Raw genomic sequence first — 26,416 nt, 5'->3', positions numbered from 1 at the left:
TACTGACGTACTCTTTGACCTCTTGTTGGAATTTTTAAAAAGAATGCCAGCTACCAAAGCAATATATTAGCAATGTCAAAAATTCAGAAATTTGATGAAAAAATCTACTACCCTTGAGGACCCCCACACTGACTCACTACAGTTCTTCAGACCACAGTTTGAAAACCTATAAACAGTGTGCTAATGGAAAATTTGAAACAACGCGACTAAATTCAGGACACTGAACATCAGATTTCATTCCACACACTGCCTTTAAACTGGGAAATTAATTTGCCTATTGGTTACTCTCTGAAAACATTGTATCAGTCCAGGTTTGCCCATTTCTTACTCGATATGAGCTTATTGTCCCCATTCTGCGGTCTCCCAGCAAGGCACCCACGAATATGTATGTTAACTGGACACCAATATCCAGTATATGAGACATATTTTCATCCAACAGCCTTCATAATTTATTCTTCCAACACTCCAACTATGCCAAAACCTGCAGCATGGCAAAGAAAAGCTATGTTCATCTGATATCATGTTCAAGATAGTACAATGGCCACGCACTCTGGACTCAATTCTCATGGGGAAATAAACTGAAGCTGTGCAATTTGCATACTTTTTTGATATATGAAAAAAAAAGAGGACCTAGACCATCTGGGTATTGCTCTAAGAACAATATTCTTTATACTGCAGCAGACATCAGTCATTTACTCCTAGTTAGTTAAGGACTGCAATACACTAAATAGTTACCACACTGATAGTAATCCCCTGAAGAAACAGATCATTAAACCAGAGGCTGATTCAGGTGACAATGCAAAGCTGTTTACTATAAGCATGATCATAATGGTTCCCTATGCATAACGTCCAACAAATTTTATTCCGTCATCATCATAACAGTAAGTGGCTGGAGGAACAATATGGGTTCAATATTTTTGTTAAATTAAATGTAGGATTTTAGCAAGAATTTGATGATGAACCCCATTGAAATGATGTCTATGAGCTGTAAGTAATTGTGGGTTATCATTTAGCTTGACTGCACTTGTGTCACTTCTTTGTTTTGAATTTTAGTGATGTTCATTTTTTAAATTAAAAATGGATTTATTTGCATTTAATTTAGTTTGCTAAGTCCCATTTTCCTCGTTAATGTTGTCCTTTAAATAAAACAAAGATAAAATCTTGGGTTTTTAAATTGACAGCAAAAACTGACTAACGATCCCCACTCATACCTTAAGCTCGACAATTACCAAGTCTAAATTTTTCTTGGTAAAATGCCAAGTTTTGTCAAGTCATCCTATAAAGCAGATATCACAGGTTTCGGGCTGCTATGACACCTAGATTACCACATGACTTCACAGTCAAGGATTACTGCTAATAAAAATAGCACTATGAAAGCTAGCTGATATCAACATAATTCAAAAGGCTTTTAAAACAAGAATCAATTAGTTAGTGCCAATTGAGCTTGCACCAGCAACTGCAAGTATTATTAATGATTTGCTTAGCAACAAATTCCTCGAAAAGTACTATGACAGTATGGCTATGATCTGGAAGACTTCTGTAGGTCAAACACAAAACATTTTGCTTGCAAAAGGTTTTTGGTAAGGGGCTACATAAAGCAAAAGGAGCCATTTTCAACATCTTGGTTCTCATTTGCATCCGCAACGTGCACAGCATTTCTTGCAATGTGGCTGCTATAAATGTGGCTACCAGGACTTTATCTCTTAAGGAGGGGAAGCTGGGAGGAAGAACATAGGGCAATGGAACACACAAGCCTGTGTACCTTAGCTAATATGAAATATCCTTACTCTCATATGGCTCGCACCTGCAAAATCTGTAAACGCAAATATTAAATGCTCTCTCTACTCACTGTCCAGGTCTGAAGTGTTAGAATCTAAACTGCTGGCTAGTACTTGAAGTTCCAGTGGGCTGCGTATGAAAATTTCAAACGCTCACCATTACACTTAACACAAATATAACACCACAGCACAAACATATTGGTAACAGCTAACATATTAGTTACAGCAATCTAAGGACTGTTTAGATGGACCATGTTAAGGGTTCAGAAGCATGATGCAAATGCTATGATGACATAACACCATATGATTGTGTAACAGAGATCTGGGGGGAGCAGAAGTTCCAACTTCATGCAGAGTACCGAATATGTATATTGTAGCTATAAATAAAGACTAATGGTTTTAACAAACGATAGTCTGAAGCAGCTTACTATGGAAAAACAGACAAACTCCAAAGAACTCGGTCTCGACCCTGAACACATGACAAAATATAGTGGCAGCAGACAGCAAGTAAAAGATCCAGAAAAAACTCCATGAAGCAGCTACAGACCTGGCAAGTCAAGAGATCCTTAAAAGGATGAAAGGAAAGCATTCAAAACTCACAAAAACATTGGAGCATTGCGGGTGCAGCAGATGCAAGCTGAGACACAGACCCAGAGTCCGAGCAGCAGTGAAGGCAGACCAGAATCAACGAATAACACCAGTGAAGCATCAACTATTCCAGGGCTTGGTACAAGCATGGAATCCACACTACAACTCCCAGAACCAATCTGCAGTCCTGAGGCATGCAACATAGCTCAGCACCGGGGCAACTAGAAAAAGAGGTTTAGATGTAGAACCACTTCTGGTTTGCACAAATAATGATGAAAGGATCAGATCAGTACTTTAATCTATGTAGTTGGAGCTATTGCCAATGACTCCCTGCCTCACTATTGCACAACTTCTCATGAAGAAGCCCTTCAAGCATTTGATTCATATTTTAGTGTTTGCAAAAATTTAAATGAAAGGGCAGAATTTAGCAAGTGAAAACAAAGACCATACGAGAGCATGGATTCGTTCATCAATGATGTACATAGACTGGCAGAAAACCGTGACAACGGAATATTGAGGGAAGATTGGATTCATGATCGAACAGTAGTTGGGGTCTTAAGGGTTGAGGTGAAACTCTATCAGATCTCTTGCAAATGAGAGAAGACTTGACTCAAATCAAGGTAGTAAAAATTGCAAGACAAAGTGAGTTAAGAAAGGAAAACAGTGTTTGCGGGGAAGGTAAGACCTCATGGAAACAAATGAGTGAGGCTGTTCAGTGTATAGGCTAGAAGAGGGAAAGCAGAAGTCCAAGAAAACAGGGAAAAGTGTGCCAATCGCCATCTTGAAATGTTCTTGGTGTGGTGGGGAAAAACCTGCATAAGCAAGGCGACTACCCAGTAGGGAGAACAAAGTGCCTCAACTGTGGAAAAAGAGGACATTTTTAAATTGTCTGCCAACCTAAAACACAGAGCCTGCAAAAATGAGGAAAAAATATTAAAGCCAAGCCAAATACAAGAAGTGAAAGAACCACAGAAATAGGAAATAACTTTCCTAGGGGAATTAAATGAAACAGAAAATAAATACTGGAATATCAAACTTGAAGTGGATGAACACCCCACAGTTTAAATTAGACACCGGGGCAGGAGTTTCTGTCTTATCAGACGAAGTGGCTTGAGCGCATTACACTACAGCCTTCAACTATCACCTTACAGGGTCTGAGTGAGGTCATGCTGAAAGTCATAGGCCAACACATGGCAAAACTGAAGTACAAAGATAGAGAAATTTTTGAACCTCTACATGCTATCCAGAATCAAGGATCTTCTTCACTAAGCAGGAAGGCTTGTTTATTGAAGCTGATCTACAAAGTTAATGACGTTGCTGATGAGCATTACAGAAATACATTCAGGAATAAACTTCCAAGATTATTTATAGGATTGGGAAGACTGAAGACCCAGTGCCATTTTAACATAAGAGCTTATGCTAAACAAATGTAAACAATTTCCCTCTTTACACCAAAGAAAGTCCCTCATCCACTCTTGGGCAAGTCAAGGATGAAACTGACAATACGCGATAGCAAGTCTCACCAGTAACCATGCCACAAAATGGTGTTCAGCAATGGTCATGGTCCCAAAGCCAAATGGCTGAGTTAGAATACGTGTGCATTTAATTTAACTACACAAATCAGTGGAACGTGAGATCTATCCGATAGCCTCAGTGGATGAGAGTATTGCCTAATTGGCCAAGGGTACTCTATTCATCAAATTAGATGCAAACAGTAGATTTTGGCAGTTGCATCTGGACAAATATAGAAACTAGGAGCAGGAGTAGGCCATTCAGCCCTTGGAGCCTGCTCCGCCATTCATTATGATCATGGCTGATCATCCAACTCAATAGCCTGCTCACGCTTTCTCCCCATACCCTTTGATCCCTTTCGCCCCAAGAGCTATATCCAACTCCTTCTTGAAAGCATACAATGTTTTGGTCTCAACTACTTTCTGCGGTAATGAATTCCACAGGCTCACCACTCTCTGGGTGAAATTTCTCATCTCAGTCCTAAATGGTCTATCCTATATCCTCAGACTGTGACCGCTGGTTCTGGACTCCCTCACCATCGGGAACATCCTCCCTGCATCTACCCTGTCTAGTCTTGTTAGAATTTTATAGGTTTCTATGAGATTCCCCCCTCATTCTTCTGAACTCCAATGAATATAGTCCTAATCGACTCAATCTCTCCTCATATGTCAGTCCCGCCATTCCAGGAATCAGTTGGGTAAACCTTCACTGCACTCCCTCTATAGCAAGTACATCCTTCCTCAGATAAGGAGACAAAAACTGTGCACAATATTCCAGGTGTGGTCTCACCAAGGCCCAGTACAATTACAGCAAGACATCCCTGTTCCTGTACTCGAATCCTCTGGCTATGAAAGCCAACATACCATTTGCCTTCTTTACTGCCTGCTGCACCTGCATGCTTACCTTCAGAAGAATCCCAGTTGCTGACCACTTTTGTAACACTATTCGCTCATTATTACTTTAATAGATTACCATTCAGAATTGCACCTATTCCTGAAATTTTCCAGAGAACAATGTCTCAAACCCTAGAAGACACGAGAGGAGTAATATGCCATATGGACGATGTGCTTGTACATAGCTCCATGAGAGAAGAGCGTGACCCTAGAGTTAGAGTAGTCCTGGAAGTCTCTGGAAAAGGGGCATGAAACTTTCTCCTCCATCCCCACCCCCCTTTATCCATATTCATTTTTATTTATTTTTAAAATGTATTAATTTTCCCCCCACTTGTTTTCATTATTATTTTTAAAATTTATTTCCATTTTCATTCATTGTTTTATTCCCAGCTTTTAGCCTATTTTTGATCTTTCTTCCCTCACCCTACCTCCACTAGGGCCATCTGTCACTTTCTAGAGTGCCTACCCTGGTCCGGCCATTATCACATTTTGCTTTCTTAATGTCACCATTAGCACCTCATTTAGCCAGTACAACCACCATTAACAACTCTGACCTTTTGTTTATGACATCTTTTGCCATCCCTTCTTTGCCTCCACCTATCACTGGCCTTCTATCCAGCGTCAATTGTTCCACCCCACTTAATCAGTATATATTTCACCACATTTCTATCTTCCTTTAGATCTGATGAGTCATGTGGACTCGAAACGTTATCTCTGTCTCTCTCTCTCCACAGATGCTGTTAGACCTGAGTTTTTCCAGCATTTTTTGTTTTCGCTTGAAATTTCAGTGTTTGCCTCCACATGGGCTGGTCAGCTGCAATGTTTTCACAAGAGAGGGGGTTTCAATGCAGAAGCTTGTAAGGCTCTTTTCTGTTTAAAGAGTGTCCTTATATTGTTTGTACTGACCACCTTGATGTCGTTTGCCCTGAGACAGTGCGCTATAGAAGATGTGGTTGGGGATTCTGTAGTCATCCATATAAGAGATGTGGCATGAACATATAAGCTGGAGGGTGGCTTCTATGCTGTTGAGCCCAGCATGATGAAGGACCCCATTGCTTGAGATTTTGTCCTGCCATCAAATTCTCATGATGGGCCTCAGGGATCCTACTCCTGCTCCTATTCATGATCTTTGGTGGAAGTGTTCCAAAGTTTTGATGGGGTGCCTATAGTAGACCCAGGATTCTGTGCCATACAGCAGGGTGGTAAGGACAACAGTCAGGTTGTGTGATTTTAGTCTTCAGTTTAATGCCATGCCGCTTCCAGACACGGTCATGGAGTCAGCTGTAGCACAAAACATGCTTTCTGGATGCATGCAAGGGTATTTTTTAATATACAAGGACATCGAATATAGATGTGAGAGTTGACAAACTAGGGACTCATTCGATACAACACAAATTGTTACATGCAAATGTAAAAGCTTTCAAAATGTCAGAGTTTAAGAAACAGTGAATTATATGGGGATAAACTACAGCAGGGCTACAGGAAGTGGAGGGTTAGTGCTTGAAGTTGGGATCCCGCTTGGCACATGGTGGGCGAGGTGCTCCTCGTGGTCCACCTATCTTTCTTGCGCCATATTCCTGGGCCATGACAGCCTTCTCTTTGCCAGGTTTTCCATGTCTCTCTCCTTATGCTACTCAATTGTGAACATTTACACCCCCCCTGTACTCATCTTTTTTATTTCTTTAATTGTCATATTACCATGCCATTTTGCCTTGCGCATTCGTCAACTTCTGCAATCTAATTCTCTTGCTTTCCACCCTATCACAGACATTGCCTTATGTACTTTCCTCCCTAGCCGCCCCTTTACCCTGACTGTTTTTAACTGCACAATCTCGATTCTTCCCTTCACATGATGCTGTCTTTCAAACTTATTTTTATTTCAGATTTCCAGCATTCATTTCTTTTGCGTTTGTTTTAGAGAAATATTTCCAGCGATTGGTGAATCAGAAATGGGGAAATGGATTTAAGGGTGTTCCACATAAAGTGTCACTGGAATGTGGAACGCAGCAATAAGTACCTACTGAAGCGCAGCATATAAGAGGGAATTGGATAAACATAAGTATCAAATATTAAAGAGTACAGGATGTATCAGGAAACACGATGAGAATAGATAACTCCATTGCAAAGGAATAAATAAAAACTGCCAAGTAGAATGGTCGGGTTTGGGGGAGGGGGGCAGCAGGAGGAATAACCTTGTCACGAATTAAGAAACAAAATTGATAGTGTTTTGGAAATCATTTAAAAAGTTAAAATGTGATAGGAATAGGATTTACACAGATCATTGTACGTTTGATAGAGTTAACAATGCTGGTTCAACATTTAGCACTGTCTGGTCACACTAGTCATCATTATTCCAAGTCCAAACACATCCATCCAAATTGGCTTCTTCTAAATTCAGCCAAACTCAGGTACATCTGACGAAAACCATCAAGTAGTGACCCATTTAAAAATGACAGGAATTAAATGAGTTATGGAAATGTCACTACATGTTTGTTGTAAGCAAGTAGCAAACTAGTATCTTGGAATAAAATAGGACTTGAATAAAACTAACACCCTTTCACATGTACCTATCACATTATTCCGGGTGACACTATCAAAATTAGAAATTTTGCCTTTTAAGGTTTAAGAATGTAACCCAAATTAAGATGGATGCTGCTTTCCCCCCAAATTTAAAAGAATGCTGGAAGATTCTTTGATAATTATTCTGGTTAAGATAAAAAAAAACCTTTTGATCTGAATGTGATTGACAGGTGTATTTAAAATGCAGACGAAGGTTACAGTGTCAGCATCTCAGCAAACACCAAAGGCTCACTGACACCAACATGAAGCAGTTTTGCTTAATACCGATGCCACATTATCGTGTAAATGCAGCTAAATCCCAAGTCAGGGAAATAATGATGAAATGAAGTAAAGAGAGAATTCCTGAAGAGGGAATCGCATATTATTTCAGCTCAGGTTCATTCTGGTCATAATATCCGATTTAGGCTGCACTTTGGAACCAATCTTAAACTTGTAGAGTAAATGCACCCTTTTTCTACTATAAGATGCACTTCAGTATTGCATAGCAAGGCAGACCACTGGTACTGTAAAAGATCCACCAGCAATTTACAGCAATTAGCCCTCTGTAATAAATCAAAGAAATCCTTCCCTAAAACTGAGCCATCAGCAGTTTATTCCTTAATCTAAGCAAGTCAGAAGGAAAGAAGAACTCTAACGCAAGCTAACATTACAGCCTCAAGAAACTAAAACACTGCTGGTGTGGATTTTATTGGGCTGATTAAGCCATTGCAACTGGTATGGATTTGTTTCTTAGACTAGAGGCTGAGTGTGTTAAGAGCTTTCTTGTGGTGTTTAAATATGGTGTATAATATTAAATTAAGATACTGCACATATGAAATAAGTGAAAATAAATATGGCTGTTGTTTTAGCATGCAATAGTCTGGCCCTGCTTCTGAAATTTCCAGCTTACCCAAGCAGATTGAACTAGAACAGCAGCAACTTATATTTATATTGCACCTTTAACATAATGAAACACCCCAAGGCATTTCACAGGAGCATTATAAAGCAAGGTATGACACCAAGCCACATGGGGAGATGTTAGGTCAGATGTGCAAAATTTTGGTCAAAGAGGTAGGTTTTAAAGGGGGAAGCGATGTAGAGAGGCAGAGAAATGCAAGGATGGTATTCGAGAGCTTGGAGCCTAGACAACTGAAGGCAATGACGAAGCAGTTAAAATTAGGGATGCACAAGAGGCCAGAATGCGAGGAGTGCAGATATCTCAGAAGGTTGTGAGGCTGGAGGAGATTACAGATAGAGGGAGGAGTGAGGCCATGAAGGAATTTGAAAACTAGGATGAGAATTTTAAAATTAATACATTGCTTGACCAGGTGACAATGTAGGTCATTGAGCACAGAGATAATAGGGGAATGGGACTTGCTGTGAGTTAAGACATGGGCAGTAGAGTTTTGGATGACGTCAAGTTTACAGAGTGTAGAATGTGGGAGAGCAGCCAGGAGTAAGTCTAGAGGGTAACAAAGGCACAAATGAGGGTTTCAGCAGACAAGCCAAGACAGGATAAAATTGGGCAATCTGAAAAAGATGAAAACAAGCGGTCTTAGTGACGTCACGAATATGCAGTTGGAAACTTACCTCAGGATCAAATATGACACCAAGGTTGCAAACAAGCTAGTTTAATCTCAAACTGTTGCCAGGGAGAGGGATGGAGTCACCAGCTAGGCAATGGAGTTTGGAATAGGACCAGAAACAATGGCTTCGGTCATCCCAATATTTAATTGGGGGAAAATTCTGCTGATCCAGTACTGTATGTCAGGAATAATGGAACATAAGAAATAGGACTTGGGAGCAGGAGTAGGCCAGTAAGCCCTTCGAGCATGCTCCACCATTAAGAAAGATCATGGCTGATATGGTTGTAGTCTCAACTCTTTTCCTGTCTACTCCCTATCACCCCTGCCTTCCTTGTCTATCAAAAATCTAATTCTGCTTTGAATAACTTCAATTAGCCTCCACTGCTCTCTGGGGAAGAGAATTCTACATACTACCGACTCTCCAAGAGAAAAAAAATTCTCATCTCAGTCTTGAAAGGAAGACTTCTTATTCATAAACTGTGCCCTAGTTCTAGTCTGCCCCACAAGGGGAAACATCCATCCAGTATCTACCCTGTCAAGTCCCAAGTCCCATAGGATCTTATATGCTTCAATAAGATCACTTCTCATCAGACAAGCAGTCTGATAATTTAGCAACAGTAGAGGAGTCAAGAAAGGTGATAGTGAGGTAGAGAGGGTGTTGTCAACATACAAATGAAAACTAATGCTGTGCCTTCAAAGATACTGCTGAGGGGTAGTTTACAGATGAAAAATAGGAGAGGGCCAAGGTGGACACAAGATCCTGGGTCAAAATCCTGGAACTCCCTTCCTAACAACACTGTGGGTGTACCTACACTATATGGGCTGCAGCAGTTCAAGAAGGCAGCTCACCACCACCTTCTCATTGGACACAAGGGATGGGCAATAAACGCTGGCCCAGCCAGCAAAGCCTACATCCCATAAATAAATATAAAAAAGTAATGCTGCAGCAGCAGGAAGCAAAGCCACTGTAAGTGATTTTCATTGTAGAATTTACCGCAGTGAGTTAACTATTAGATTCAGATGCAGTAGTCAATGCATGGGGCCATTTAAAATACCAAGTAGATTCAGAAAGGCCTAAGTAGATTATAGGAATCACTACATAATTATTGAAAGGGAGTATTTAAAAAAAACTTTACCATATAACATGCTTAAATGCCCTTATTTACACTGTCCAAAACTGAGCACTCAGTGTGGAACCTTTTTCCTCTGTCTAGTCCAGCTACCAGCACAAATCTACTGACCTTGGAGGCACAGAGACAGATTCCCAGAATGTGAAATCTTTCAAGGAAGATTTTACAGGAAGTAAAGCAGGCTCTCATATAATATTCCCAATATAAAAAGCATTAAATGCAATTTCTTGTTCACTCATTGCAGTGGAGCGCCAACTCAATCTCAGACTTCAATGCTTGTTTTGTGGCATTAGCCACAAAACATTAAAACAAAGCATTAAACATGGTCAAAAAATTCTAAATGTAAGCATTTATCATTTTTAAAGCATTTATATTCCAGATGCCTATTAAGTTTGAAGGTTGCTTTGAGAAATGTGTACCTCATAGTAACTAACAGCCACAAAACCACAGGGAATGGAACATATTCAAGGCATAGCAACAGAGAAACTGTTAAATATCTAGTTTCTTACTTCAGTGCCATTGTTCAAAATGTGTGTATCTTGGCCATACACCGAGTAAACCAAGTACAATATTGTCCCCAACACTGTACAGGAAAGGAACTGCAGAGTTTGCTTTTACTTTACAGTGCAAGAATTTGTTCAATCAACTGAAAAATCAATTTTCCAGCTGAAGCCCCACTTTCTGGGATCCAATCCATCCTGATAAACCTGTCCAACCTGATTGGTCTGTCTCTTTAGGGACCAATCAGATGCCAGACCTGCAGCTAGCTCCCAGCACAGCAACAACTTAACCAGCTTCCTTTCCCTGGCCTCAAATCCTCTTGTTTTTCCCACCCGGCCTCATTCTGCCACTTTCCCACACTAATTCCCACAAAGCTCTGCTAGCTTTATTGGGGTATTTCTTCCAACTTAGTCCTGTACAAAATTCTATTTCATATAATCAATGCTCCAAACAAGTCAGAATAGGGCCTAGAAAAGATCAGTGGAACTCACAAGGGAAATGGCAAGAGGATAGAAAAGGGAGATAACAAAAAAACATAGGAGCTAGAAGAACAATAAATACAAAACACAAAAGATGAGTTGGAAAGAGAGAAAGCAGATGAGAAAGTACTTATACGCCCAACAAACAAATCTGCATCTTGACCCCTATGGTCTCATCTCTAAAGCCCTGTGCACCAGGCTCCTCAGTTCCAACCCACACAAGCACTAATATATCCAGAGTTTCACATGGTATTATTATTTCCTGTTCTTCAATCCTTGTTCACACTGACTCTCGATCCTCTAGTTCACGGAGGAAAAGGATTTTGAAATCATTTACAAATTCATTTGCCTCGCCCCATCCTACCTCCACAATCTTTCAGTCCATAACCAATCTCTACCAGCCCATATTCCAAATTACTTCCTCCACTCTTGGCCAATAATAATTGATTGGCTTTCGTTGCCTACATTTCACCACAGATGGTGAAACCTGTAATCATCATTTCCCAGCACACTTGGATTCTGTTCTTAAACACATCTGTTGTGTGCATTTTGATCTTCAAAACAGTCCTCTTCAACCACACCTTCAATCCACACCTTTCCTGGTGTTAGATTTCTTTCCACCCTCCCCATCCAGCCTTTATGAAGCATCTTAGGATGTTTTACTAAAACAAAGATGCCGATTAAAAAGCAAGTTTCTGATGAGGGCCTAACTCTTCCTAACTAAAAATACTCCTGGCTAAAAAGTACTAAACAAAACAGGGTGGTATGCATCCCAGAATGCTAGAATCATACCAAGAATGAAAATTAATGGTTATGAAGGTGCATAAAGTTAATAGTTTTAACTGGAACTGAGAATGGTAAGAGAGCTCTAACGGATTTTTTAAATTATAAAAGCTTTGGAGGGGGTGAACAATGAAAGATTGTTTCCATTGGTTGTAGTAGTAAGAAATGAGCAATATTAGAACATTAAAGGAAGAATAGGCAGCTTATTAATTTTCTGATTGGAGCATATAATAGCATGGCAAATCTAGTTACACTTTGAAAAGATAATAATGAATACCACCAAAATTTCAGTTCCAGATGCCCAGCAGCTCCTAAAATCTCATTCCAAAATCTGCACCTATTGAGTATACCTACATCCAAAATCTTAAAACCATTGAAATATAGGTAACAGGACATCAAACTTCCAGTACTGTATAGAATCAGAATTGTTTTAAACTACCCAACAGCCTGGGAAAACTTTAGCTTACCAAACATTATAACATTATTTGTTAAACATCTGGTTGATCCAGAATAACTCCACCCACCAAGCGCTATATCACATGGGCCAGGATTTTACATTCGGCGAGCGGGGGCAGGCCCAACACACTGGAATGTAAAATGGTGCACGATGACATCGGGCGTGCAGTCTCGCCATGTATCGTTTGGCGGGCGCATGGAGTCGGCTGCACACCCGCCGATAATTAAAAGGCCTATTAAGGCCATTAGCAACCTCATTAACTTGAAATTTATTCTGCCTGTCCAACCTAGCGGTTGGCAGGCAGGCGAAAAGGCCAAGCAACCTTCACATTTTTTAGGAAGCCTCATCCACAAGCGGGATGAGGTTTCCTAAAGCTTTTACAAATTGATTAAAAACTTTTTTTGAAAAATTAAAACACGTCCCATCTCATGTGGCACAGTCACATGAGGGGATGTTTCATTAAATTTTTAATGTTTTTAATAATTTCTTTAAAAAGCGCTTCAATCTCCGAGGCAGCTCAATGCCTAAGGGAGATTGAAGCACTCTTTCGCGTGCGTGCGTGAGTGAAAGAGCGCTGGACCTGGCTGGACCACCCCCTGCCTGCACGGGTAGAGCTCAGCACTACTGCTCACGATACACGCCAAACAAGGCATGAAATCGTGGTGCCAAGCCGATCGCGGGCGGCCGCCCCCAACGAGCCCACCCAACGTGGAAAAAATTCAGGTCATGAAAATCTGAGTTGCAGGTAATGCTAGGAATTTTTTTTATTCATTCACAGGATGTGGGCTTCACTGGCTGAGCCGGCATTTATTGCCCATCCTTCATTCCCCATCCTTCATTGCCCTTGTTCAGGGGCACTTAAGAGTCAAGCACATTGCTGCCACATGGAGTCACATGTAGGCCAGGCCACGTAAGGACAGCAGATTTCCTTCCCTAAAGGACATTAGTGAACCAGATGGGTTTTTACAGCAATCGACAATGGTTTCATGGTCATCATTTAGACTTTTAATTCCAGACTTTTTTTTACTGAATTCAAGTTCCACCATCTGCTGTGACGAGATTCGAACCCCGGTCCCAGGATCAGAAATCATATTCCAAAATTTATGATAAAAGCATCCCCATCCATTAATCAATGATAGTTGAATTGGTATTGACTGATAATAATATATAGCATTCTACTGCTGAAACCCAAAAGCTGAAAATGTAGATTTTACTTGGGCAGGGCAAACAAGTTACAGGAATACACGATGAATGGTAGGACCCTGGGAAGTACCAAGGATCAGAGGAACCTTGGTGAGCATGTCCACCAGTCCCTTAAGGTAGCGGGACAGGTGGATAAGGCGATTAAGAAGGCATATGGGATACTTGCCTTCATTAGCCGAGGCATAGAATATAAGAGCAGGGAGTTTATGCTGGAACTGTATAAAACGCTGGTTAGGCCACAGGTAGAGTATTGCATGCAGTTCTGGAATCCACATTATAGGATGTGATTGCACTAGAGAGAGTGCAGAGGAGATTTACCAGCATGTTGCCTGGGCTGGAGAGTTTTAGTTATGAGGAGAGATTGGGTAGACTGGGATTATTTTCCCTGCAGCAGAGGAGGTTGAGGGGGGACATGACTGAGGTGTATAAAATTATGAGGGGCATTGATAGGGTAGACAGGAAGGAGCTTTTCCCCTTAGTGGAGGGATCAATAACCAGGGAGCAGAGATTTAAGTTAAGGGGCAGGAGGTTTAGAGAGGATGTGAGGAAGAATTTTTTCACCCAGAGGGTGGTGGGAATCTGGAACTCACTGACTGAAAGGGTGGTAGAGGCAGAAACCCCCATAACATTTAAGAAGTATTTGGATGTGCACTTGTGATGACATGGCATACAAGGCTATGGGCCTAGTGCTGGAAAATAGGATTAGAATAGTTAAGGCATTTGTTTGACTGGCGCAGACTCGATGGGCTGAAGGGCCTTTTTCTGTACTGTAGATCTCTATGACTACTTTTCCTACGGGATACGGACTATATTCAGAAGAATATTCTTTCAACTCATCCCACGCAGTAAATAGGCACTGGATTAGTCAGGGATGTGTGAATAAATTATAAATTCTCACACTTCTTCAGTTGATGAATATTCAAAGTAAAAATATCCAGGTTTAAACTGGTAAATGAATGGCTTGGAAATCAAGGGGATAACAAATTACTTCATGTGAACATGACTTGGATGATTTTTTTCTTTCTCACTGATTCAAGAAAATAATTCGTTTGGGAGAAATAGGGCAACAAACAAAATCCATGTGCACAATAATATTCACCCCCAGACTGTCACTATAATTGGCAAGCAAAAGCAACAGCAACTTGCATTTCCATAGTGCCTTTACTGTAGTAGAATATCCCTAAGAGATTCACAGGAGCATTATCTAACAAAACTTGACACTAAGCTGCGTAAGATGTATGGGCAGATGATCAAAAGCATTGTCAAAGGGGTAGGTTTTTAAGGAGTGCCTTACACGATGAAAGACAGATAATAAGCAGAGACATTTACGGAGGGAGTTCCAGAGCTTAGGGCCTTGGCTGCTGAAGGCACTGCTGCCAGTGGTGAAGCGATTAAAATCAGGAATGTACAAGAATCCAGAACTGTAGGAATGTAGAGACCTAAGATCTGAGGGTTGTAGGACTGGAGGAGGTCACAGAGATGATAAGGGTCGAGGCCATGGAGGGATTTGAAAACAAGGATGAAAATTTTTAAAGAACATTGCTATGCTGGGAGCCAATGTTGGTCAGCGAGAACAGGGGTGATGGGTGTAACTTAGGGCAGAGACAGAGTTTGGATGCCTCAAGCATACGGAGGGTAGAGACCAACACAGAGTGCATTGGAATAGCCAAGCTGAGATAAAGGCATGGAAGGGGGTTTCAGCATATGAGCTGCGACAAAGGAAGTGTTGGGCAATGTTACAAAGTTAGAAATAGGTGATCTTAGTTATAGTACAGTTATATAAAAGCAAAATACTGCGGATGCTGGAAATCTGAAAAAAAAACAAAAATTGCTGGAAAAACTCAGCAGTTCTGACAGCATCTGTGGAAAGGTAGACAGAGTTAACGTTTCAAGCCCGTATGACTCTTCTTCAGAACCCTTCTTCTTCAGTTGGTACAGCTATAATGGTGAAAACCTCATCTCATGGCCAAATATGGCACCAACTTTGCGAACAGTCTGGTTCAGCCTCAGAGTTTCCAGGAAGAGGGATGGAATCAGTGCTAGGGAGCAGAGAATGGGGTGGGGACCAAAGATAATAGCTTTGGTCTTCCCAATCTTTAATTGGAGAAAATTTCTGCTCATTCAGCACTGGATGTCAGACAAGCAGTTTGTCAATTTAGAGAGGCAGTGGAGGGGTTGAAAGAGGTGATAGCAAGGTGTGCTATCAGTTTCCACATGTATGCTGACAATGTGTTTTCAGATGATGCCACTGAGAAGCTATATGTGGATATAAAATGAGAAGGCGCCAAGGATAGATCCTTGGGGGACACCAGAGGTAACAAACAGTGCAGGTGTGGCAAGAGGAGCCATTGTAGATGATTTAGTACCAGTCAACTCCAGGGACCCAGTTACAGAGCAAAAGAAACTTATTAGAAAGTTGCCTTCCCATTCTATTGTCTAGGGAATTGTGTATAAAATGGGGGACCTAACAAGATTTTTTTTTTAAGAAATACATAATTCTGCTAAAAATTGCAAGATCACTTACCTTGCAATGACAATCAGGGTGAAGTTGCTCAAAACTAATTCAGTTTGCTTTGGTGGTACACTTATTCCAAAATACAATGCAAAGTGTCTGATTCTGTTTCACAGGATCAAGAACACAGGAACAGGAGTAGGCCATTCAGCCCCTCTAACCGTTTCCACCGGTCATGATGCCAATTCTCAGAAGAGCACTTACAATGCCAGTGATAATTTTTCTGCAGAGTAAAATTGAACCCTAATAAAAGTGCAAACAACATACATGTATTTGCACATTTGAGAGGTATGGGGCTTTAAAATGATGTCAAATCCATTATATATAGATATAAATGGGAAAAATGAAAGTTTGGTCTCAACACACCTCAAAAGGCAATAAAGACAGAAAATATTAGTACTAAAAATATGCAACGAGTCCAGCAACATCTGTGGAGGCAAAAACAGAGTTAATGTTTCAAGTTGATGACCTTTCATCAAACTATGATCTTTTGCATTATCAGCAAGAGAGCAACAATAGCAAAGGAACAACCAACAAGTCTAAAAATGCAAGTATAGAGTTGAGATTAAATTTGGCACTTGCATCGACTTTTAAAAAACATCTCCCATAGGAAACAAAGGGTAATGGTTGATGGATGCCCTTGCGAATGGAAAGTTGTCTCAAGTGGCATTCCACAGTGCTCGGTGTTGGGACCCTTGCTGTTTGTGTTATATATTAACGATTTGGACGTGAACGTGGGGGGCACGATTGGAAAATTTGCAGATGACACAAAGATTGGCCGAGTAGTGGGTAGTGTAGAGGATAGCCATAATCTCCAAAACGATATAGATGGGTTGGTGGAGTGGGCGGTAAAGTGGCAGATGGATTTTAACATAGAGAAGTATGAGGTCATACATTTAGGGAGGTCAAACAGTGGCAGGGATTACAAAATAAATGGGAAAATACTAAGAAGGGTAGATGAAGTGAGAGATTTTGGCGTACAAGTACACAGGTCCCTGAAGGCAGCAGTTCAAGTAGACAAGGTTGTAAAGAAGGCATATGGAATGCTCTCCTTCACTGGCAGAGGTATAGAATATAAAAGTAAGGATATAATGTTGGAATTGTATAAAATACTGGTGAGGCCACAGCTGGAGTACTGTGTGCAGTTCTGGTCACCACATTACAGGAAGGACATAATAGCTCTGGAGAGAGTGCAGAGGAGGTTTACAAGAATGTTGCCAGGGTTAGAAAAGTGTAGCTACGAGGAGAGATTGGATAGGCTGGGGCTATTTTCCTTGGAACACAGCAGGCTGAGAGGTGACTTGATTGAGGTGTACAAAATTATGAGGGGAATAGATAGGGTGGACAGGATAAAATTGTTTCCCTTGATGGAGAATTCTAGAACCAGGGGACATAGATTCGAGATAAGTGGCAGAAGGTGTAGGGGGGGAACACGAGGAAGAACTTTTTTATGCAGAGGGTAGTGGGTGTCTGGAATTCGCTGCCCAAGTTGGTGGTAGAGGCAGAAACTTTAAACTCCTTTAAAAAGTACCTGGATCTGCACCTAAAGTGCTGTAAGCTGCAGGGCTATGGGCCGGGTGCAGGAAGGTGGGATTAGAAATTAGAAAGGGCACCTGGGTGTCCTGGGGCTGGCATGGACAAGATGGGCTGAATGGCCTCCTTCTGTGCTGTAACTTTTCTATGGCTCTATGGTTCTTAGTTTTCTTAAACAATCCCTGTACCACAATCATGGAAAGTTAAGGGAAAACATTGCATTGAATGTAAGTCGATGACCAATGGTGTTTGAGGTAAATGAGAGGTTAGAAGTAAATGCAGCAAGACCACATTCTCCAACTTGCTCCAAAGGCTATCCCTAACATGTAGTTTTCAGAGCAGCCATGATTAAGTGGATTCAAAAGCAAATCCACCCAATTATAAACTAACCTACATAAATTACAACCAAGACGCATACATGAAGAAACTAAATTTAAAATTTTAAAAAATTTTCACTGATTAAAATAGAAGTTGACCGAGCAGAGATAATGAACTGCTATAATTTTATAAAACCTGTAAAGTCTAGTGATGAGCTCTTCAATCCTGAAAGATGATCAAATCTAGTCTTCACCTGACACTCACACATACACTTCAAAGCAATGACCAATAGAAAAAGAGCAAGAATCGCACCCTGGCCAATTTTTCCCTTTCCTAACCCAGGGACACGTCTCTACTGACCCTGTACTGTTTCATTTAGATCAGCCAACCACGCATCAAGGCTAGGATCTTGCGAACAGAATTGTGCAAGTCACACTGAGCAGTGTATTTATTACCTCTTACTAGCATATTGAAGGAGCAGATTACATTTTTGGAGCAAGGTTTAAAGTTTGCCACAAAAACCAAGTAAAAAAAACTTTCAAGAAAGCTTTTGCCAAAAAATTGACATCACAAGATGAATTAACATCGCCGAAAACAAACTGGATCAATTGGTTTATTTTCAAGCAGCCAATTGGGAAAATATTCTCAAAACATTGAATAGTCTTTGTTGTTGACATCTGTCAAATTTTACAAATCTACTTTAAACACAGAACTAATTGTGTTTTTTTTAAACTCCCAATAGTAAATGTGCCACATTGTGTGGTTATCTAATGTCAGCCAAAGAACCACTGAGGCACAACATTTTAGCATCTCTGGGTAGAGATGGGATAAGAAAAAAAATTAGCCGGGGTTCCACCTCATGATTGTTATCAAGACGGATATAGAATAGTGATTGCCAAAAGAACCAGATGTGATATCAGGGAAAACCTTATGCAAGAGTGATTAGGATTTGGAATGCAATGCCATTTGGGGAGGTGGATACAGATCCATAGCAGCCTTCAAAAGGAAACTGGAAAATACTTGGAGAAAAAATAGCGGAGATATGAGGAAATGAACTAACTGAATCCCTCTATGAGAGCGCCAGCACAGACTTGATAGGCTGAATGGCTTCCGTTACTGCTGTACCGTTCTACAATCGTATATAGATCAGTCAACACATCTTAAATTATCCACCAAGAACCACCCTACATTTCACTCCTCCATGACATCCAATTATATTTCCTAAATCATTTCATAGGTCCCCAACTGCCCATTCCAGAAGGTCGTTTTGCAATAAGCTTCTTGGCAAAAGTCCTACATTTGCCTTTTTGCTATGAACCCATGTCCTGTGTTATGGTTTAAAGCTGTTTGAAGATCTATCTTTTCAAAAAAATAAGGATCCAAAACACTCCCTCTATCTCAACAAGGGCCTCTCATTCACCTCCTTTTGAGGATGAAAAGCCCAAGTTTTTCCATTCTTTCTGCGTAAGTTGGTCCTTCACTGACCTCATCTGAATTGTGCCAGAAACCGTTGTTGAAGCACAGTAAATTATTTTAAAATTAGAGAGCTGCTTGAAAGAGGGGAATATTTAAGGGTACAGGAGCAAATAGATGAGTAGGATTAGACCAATGGTTTATGTAACAAGAGTACCAGGACAGACTTGATTGACCAAATAGCCTATGCTATAACTTTCTAAGATTTTAAGTATGCTGCGCAGAATGGAAGTTTGCATTTCATTACACTCTTGACGATGGTTTAAGTGAATCAATAGATCAATTTCTCAGGCACTGAGGATTTGGACTTCATTTATTTTGGTAAAGGCTGGGATTACTTTTCATACCATGACTGCGACCTATAGCCTTTATCCATTTGAAAATGTTTCACTGGATTGTGTGAACAATCCTAAATTATAACCAATGGTAAAAGATTTACAAATTGGTTGTTCAGAAAGCAAATGTCCTTTAGTGATCTTTGGAAACAAACTTCAATACCTTGAGATCAATCAGCTAGTGCAATTTGCTAACATTTCCCTCTTCGGTGTCTATTGCAAACAGCACAGTCCATTGTTATGTGCTTTCCAATTCAATATCTATTTGTGTAGGTGTGCGTTTATGTCTCTGGCTTAACACATACACATATGGTTTGGGCATTCTCCGATTTACTCCTTCCTCTTGGAGAATTAGACGGTTTGGATTTCTAGAGAAATTGTGTTAGGAAATAGAGATACTTTAAGTTATATTGGCATTTGTAGGTGTTAGGAATGCGTTTTAGCTTTAAACTTTAAGTTTGATTTTTATTTCTGTATTGTTGCATTAAGAAAGGTCAAATTGAGTTTTAGTTTCACTTTTAAAGAGTGCTTGCATTTCTAACAAGATTTTTTATGACTGTAAGCTAAGTTAAACAAAGGGTAGAAGAATTGGGCGTTGCCTAGCAACAGGGGGGCCAGAGAGGCAGGTCCCTCCCCACAGACACACACAAAAGAGAAAGACAGCAGTTTGTTTTGGAAGCTGTTGGAGTTCAGCTGGTTTTGGAGTGCTGCCAGGAGGGGCTGGAACAAAGGGGACAGATAGCCAGTCCCAAGCTAAAGAAAAACCCCAAAAATCCAGGGGAGTGAAGGGGAGAAAGTCCAAAAAGACCTTCTAGTCAAGGGTAGGACAGGCACCTGGAGAAGTCCTATTAATTAAGTTAATTGTGAGGGGCAGAGAGAAAGACCCCAAACTTCAGATTTAAAGAGACAAAAGCTGCAGAAAACAGATTTAAAGCAAGAACAGAGGCAAGAAAGTCCAAAGAGACAACTGAAACTCTGTAACTCTTGGCTATGGGCATGTGAAGCAGTGCTGTACTGTTGACAGCTGAGTCAGTGAAAGAGGGTGCATGGAAGACAACTTGAACGAATGTGGTGACCCTGGGAGAAGAAGAGTTCGAAGCCCTGGAGGTGAACCCTTGCGGAAGGTGTCTGAGAGAAAGCATTGATTTGGGAGAAGATTCCAAGGAGAGCTCTTGGAGAGTGGAGATTGGAAACCCTCGTGTGAATGATAGAGTTCAGTGAGACTGGTTGGCTCAGTGTGACAAGCGTCTGTTGCGGGGGGGGGGGGGGGGGGTGGGAAAGAGAGAGAGAGGGAGGGAGAGAGAGAGAGAGAGAGAGAGAGAGAAGAGAGTTGAGGAGAGATCCATAGCATAGGTTGAGGTGGCATCTGTCACTTGGTTTCCGAGTGTGGTGTGTCTGACCAAGGGTGCCTATTGGTACGTGGACTGTGTACTTTGTGGACATAAGTTACAAAAGCTATCTTATAGCTAATGTTTTTCTAACAAATTTGTATATATCTGTAAAGGTATAGCTGTGGGTGAAGGAGCATTGTAATAAAGTTCATCTTTTCTTGTTGAATAACTGTTTTATTCTTTCGTTAAAAGTTCACCAGCTGACTCCTGTGACTCTGTTCAGTAGCTACTCTACACAGATCTAAACAAACAAATTAAATGTTAGGATCTATCAAGCTGGGTTCCACTCTGGGATCAGGCTTGTCTAGGGATAACCTCAGCTGGGGATCATAACTGATATCTGACATTTTGGTAAATTGGCCAATCTATGTAAACTTTCTTTGTTTGACATTATCAATATTTCAATTCAGTTTTTTTTTAATAGATTTTCCCTTCTCTGCCAATGATCTGGAACTTTTGTTCAGTTGGTGGCACTAATAGTGCAATAAACTTGCATCGATAGATAACTTTCTTGCCTCCCCCAACCAACCGTACCCCCATTTTAAATTGAATCATACAAATATTCTCTTCCACCATCCAAAAGACAGACATTGCTACAAATACAAATAAGTGACATGCAAAATGGACCAATTTCTAGCAGTATTAGTCCATATTTAAAAGCGCACACCTTTTAATTTGGAGAAAGAAAATGCAGTCTCAAGATGTACAGAAATTTAGTTTTTGGGTATAGAGAACGTGACATAATCCTTAGTTCTAAAAAAAATCACGAATAAAACATTTCACAATATTGTTCTCGATTATCTGAGCCTCACAAATGTAGTGACAGTGACTGTAAACATAGTTAAAAGGTTCACCACCCATGTATACAAAGCTCTGAACAGTAGAAATTATGCTATCAAGAATTGTCTTTATTAGAAATCTTGAGGCAACACCAAGAGCACCAACCCAACATTTTACAAATGCACAAAGGGAGTCCAAGCTGTACAATCCTCCCCATGCAGTTGGACCCAAGTACTCTCTCGGCACCTTGGGTAGAGACATGTGCAACCTGCTTACCACAATAAGAGACTCTCTGCTTGCCCCTGGACGAATGCAGTGGCTGGCAGGAAGACCATTCAAGGGTGCATTTTATTTTTGAATACAAAATATGCACAGAGAGGATGTCAAGTATAGAAAAAAATCAAGAAATAAAAATGTCTACATTTTCTTCACACAGTTGAAAGCAGGAACAACAACACTCAAATGTCAAAAGTGTGACAAAAACTACAAGATAGATAAGAATCCCAAATTAAGCCACAAGAAAACCAACAATGCACTTTACTGAGTATACTATATTGCATAAACTTAAATATAATTCAAAATTTGAAGGTAACATAACTAATGCATTCCAATGGCATAATCCCTTAATTACTGCAAACTCCTACTTTTTAAAAAAATATAAGCATGGATTTCGCTCCGACAAAGCTGATATCTGCTCCATCAGATCTGATATCTCCCCACATCAGACTTAAATCACAGCCCAACTGGCAGAAAACCAACTCGCGTTTGTGCCTCAGCTGTTATGTAACTGGAGTGACTATCGCAAAATAGAACGTTTTAAACGAACTGGGTCTCTTTTTTTTTTCTTTAAAACGACGAATATTTAAGCACTCCACCTCGAATTAAAAAAAAAAGGTCAAATAAATATGCTGGCTCTTTCCAGTAAAATAAATGCAGCGGTTGGATGTTTCGAATCTCATACAAACGGCGATACCGATGAAAAGTTTGGTACATCCATTAAAAAAGGGGCTCTCGGTGGGGTTGTGGGGAGGGGGGGGGTACAGATCCACAGACTCGGAGTCGCATTTTGCATGTTATAGGGACATGGATCACAAAGAAACACCCGGTTTCTTTTAACGGCTGGTAGGGTTAATTCGTCCAACAGATTGCAGCATCGAATTTATCACAGCTCAGCCCTGGGACAATGGCCCAGGACCCCCACCCCCCACTCACCCCCCACTCAAGGAACTTGACGTTTCCAAAATTTAAAAAAAAGACTTTTTATAACCGGCCGCTGGCACTGGAGAAGAGAAGATACCCGGGGCGCAATGGGACCATCTTCTCTCCTTCAGTCAACGACAAACGGGGGGGGGGGGGGGGGGTTTCACTTCAGTTTATTTTCCACAAGTGGCTCAACCGACACCCACCGCCTTCCAGCCGTTGCTGCTGAAGGGGGGGGGGGGGAAAGAGTCGGGGGGGCTGCTGACCGGTTAAATTGACAGGCCCCAAGTCAAACCCCATTCGAACCAACACACCTCCCCCCTCCCCCCACCACCGTCGCCGCCCGGCCCCCGCGTCCCACCAGAAGCCCACAGGCGGCCCTGATACCCGGGCTCCGACCACCACCCACCCCCCCATATTCCCTCAGTCACGTACCTGAGGCGCTGCAGTCGGCGCACACTTCGTTGGGCCGCAGCTTTCGGGACATTTTGGTTGGTTGGTTGGTTGGTTGGTTGAGGGGGGGGGGGGGGGGAAGGGGGGTTTATTTTTTTTTTGGGATAATTATTATTCTCTCTCCCTCTTCTGTTTATTTATATCCAGCACTTGACCCCCCCCCCCTTTTTCCCCCCCTCCCCCTCCCCACACACACCACACCACACACCCCCCCCACCGGACACCACCAAGTCTCTAAATCTCCCAGGGCCGGTGTGTTTAGCGCAGACGCATCCGGTTCGAGACAAGTTGCTGGAAAACCGCAGCTTTCCCCGGCACCCGCCCCCATTCCCAGAGCCACCGGGAAATGACGACACGGGCCCGCGCAGTTCAACCTGCTGGTGGAATTCCCACGCGCCGTCAACCGATTGACAGCTCGGCCCCACCAATGGACAGGCGGGCCAGCGTGCATTACGTCATTGATCGCCAATCGGCTTCCCCCCCTCCTCCGAAGTTTGGTCGACTCCGAAAAGAGACCCCCGCCCGCTCTGGGGGGGGGGGGGGGGGGGCGGGGCCATGACCGCAAGGGACGCTGGGATTTGTAGTTCTCCCGGGACAGCTGGGGCCAGCGTGATGTCATTGAGCAGACTGGAGCACATCGACTTGCATGGCAATATTTATAAATATGAGAATTATTGCCTCGGAGTTGGTTAAGAAGATGTAGCTCATTTTAAATTATAAATTGTCATCAATAATCCTAACCTCAGCGGATGAACTACAGCTCCCAAGAGGTGTTACAACCACGCACCTCCAATATTGTAGGTAATGGGGTTGACCAAAAAATTAAATGCATAATTATTGTATATTTCCCATAATCAGTATCCATGCTGAATGCACAAAAAATAATGGTTTATTTAAGATGGCCATCTTGTAGATTTTTCCTTATACTATTCGTAGTCTGCGCTCCATACATATTTCCAATATGTAAGTTTCCCCTACAGTAAGGTGGTAATTCCTCACCCTTCGATTCTCTCCCACTTCCTCTTTTCCAATACAGAGAAAGCAAGAATTACAGCGCTTCCTATCGTCTGATATTCAGTAGCCGAGCAATATAGGATTGGTGCCTGTTGCCAGGGGTTTGACTGTCTGCTGCAAAGGTAGTTTGTATGATATTTGGAAGAGAAGAATGATATCAGAATGATTTCTGCGAGAAGGGTGGCAGAAAAATATCCGTTGCATTATTTGGTTTGGCATAATAAATACAAGGAGCTGGAAAAGGAACTTAGCACCAAGCAGGTGGGTCATGTGTGTATGTGTGTGTGATTGGGGTGGTGCAATGCAAGTGGAATTATCTAAATGCTGTCAGATGCTGTGGTACCCGGCAAATCACTCTTTAATTATGTATCGGAAATTAAATGCTGTCATTTAGAAGAAAGATTGGAGATTATTTATTCTTTCTACATTAAAAATACTCTTGAACTCGAATTGTGACCATGTCCGTGAGCAGGCATTGGGTTGACGGAATTGTGCTCGTGTTGTATAATGAGTTGATTCCTTCGTTGGGTTAGGTATTGTCTCAATGTGTTTCTCCCAATAAGGAGAAAATCCCGATCGCGACGCTTCCACTATGTATTTACTTTTAGTCTGAATTCTCTTCGGCCACTTAAAAACGAAATGTGAGGTTTACTATTCTCCGCTTTACTATTTTATATGGAAATGAGGCATCCATAGTAAAACGGGAACCAAATGTGTTCTGTCGTGGAAAGGAGATTATGCCAAGTGCTTTGAAATATTCCCGTAAACTCTGCTGCACATTTAACTTTCCACAATCGAAATGGTTTCAAATTTCCAGGAATTCTTCAAAGGGAGAAAGTTGTTATAGTGTGGCAAATGAAAAAATAAGCATTGTTGTTTTAGCAAATTAAGCGTTCTGCGGAACTAAAAGCAACAAAAGCTTGCAACTAACTGCACCTACATTCAAAATAAGCCACAAACTAAATGAGGCTGGTTTATACAACAGAAGTCCATTTAAAATAATTATTCCTTGCGAGGATCCGGCATTTCAATTTATTTCTAAACTATGCAGAGACAGAAACTATTTTCCCATGGTGTTGTACCTGTTTCCTATCATAGTGATAAATATCGTTTAAATTTCTGACGTACTGTCTGATGTAGCTTTCTGGCTAGAATCAAGTCACGTTTGATGAACAACTGCAAGAAATCTATGGGTGTCGTTTTGACACAGTTTCTCTGGTGTACAATGCCTCCGATACATACTTGATATAAGAACCAAAAAAAGGAGGGCTGGGGGGTGGGTGGGTGGGGGGGATGGAGGGCTGTTATCTCTGTATCGGCTGTCGTTTCACAGCTGCACGGTTTAAAGAGCTCGATGCACAGTTAATCGCGCAGGCGCCACTCCGCTCCCCTCCACTACTGTACTATCCAGCTGTAACATCGCTTTGCTGAGCATGGTCTCTGTAACAGTCAAAAGCTGATTTTGAGACAGTGTAAATTGCTTGCGATAGGGCATAAATGTAACATAGGCAACGGGGAAAATTCTTCCATTAATTAAAAGTGTGTCAATATCGTTTTCTTTTTACCATCATTTCCATTGATCATTAGAAATGGCCATTTCCCACCACATTAAATAACATTTGACAGATGCTCGCAAGATAAAGCCTGCAGAAATACAAACCGAATCCCGGGATTGTCCGTTTCTACATAGCTCGGGCTATAAGATGTCCCAGGGACGATTTCGTACAACATGGGCTAAATTGTTTTTAATTGATTGGGTGCAACGAATTGATAAAACATAAGTAATTCCCACAAAAATGAATGCATCTGAATGAATAGATTCTTGGGCTTGTGCAGTTACTATTTTCGCAAGAACTGTGGAGGCGACGTCTGGAATTAAAGGCTGGCAGGGATTAGGGGGACACAAGAAACGGCTAGAGCTCATTATATTTTTCCAAG

General features: G+C 41.3%; 2 protein-coding genes across 6 annotated transcripts in view; one reads left to right on the top strand and one right to left on the bottom strand.

Moving 5' to 3' along the window:
• git1 (G protein-coupled receptor kinase interacting ArfGAP 1) overlaps nucleotides 1-23,790 on the bottom strand; it is a 201,688-nt gene extending 177,898 nt beyond the window's left edge. For all 4 annotated transcript variants that reach the window (XM_078548010.1, XM_078548013.1, XM_078548012.1 and 1 more), the window contains exon 1: nucleotides 23,447-23,790. In XM_078548010.1, the coding sequence (XP_078404136.1) occupies nucleotides 23,447-23,498 (52 nt within the window). In that variant the 5' untranslated portion in view covers nucleotides 23,499-23,790. The remainder of the gene's footprint in view (nucleotides 1-23,446) is intronic.
• A 731-nt stretch (nucleotides 23,791-24,521) lies between these two features.
• ankrd13b (ankyrin repeat domain 13B) overlaps nucleotides 24,522-26,416 on the top strand; it is a 352,153-nt gene continuing 350,258 nt past the window's right edge. For both annotated transcript variants that reach the window (XM_078548006.1, XM_078548005.1), the window contains exon 1: nucleotides 24,522-24,739. In XM_078548006.1, the coding sequence (XP_078404132.1) occupies nucleotides 24,641-24,739 (99 nt within the window). In that variant the 5' untranslated portion in view covers nucleotides 24,522-24,640. The remainder of the gene's footprint in view (nucleotides 24,740-26,416) is intronic.

The sequence above is a fragment of the Cetorhinus maximus genome, chromosome 9 (assembly GCF_964194155.1).
Source record: "Cetorhinus maximus chromosome 9, sCetMax3.hap1.1, whole genome shotgun sequence".
In the NCBI taxonomy this organism is placed as follows: domain Eukaryota; kingdom Metazoa; phylum Chordata; class Chondrichthyes; order Lamniformes; family Cetorhinidae; genus Cetorhinus; species Cetorhinus maximus.
This window is presented reverse-complemented; position numbering and strand designations above follow the sequence as displayed.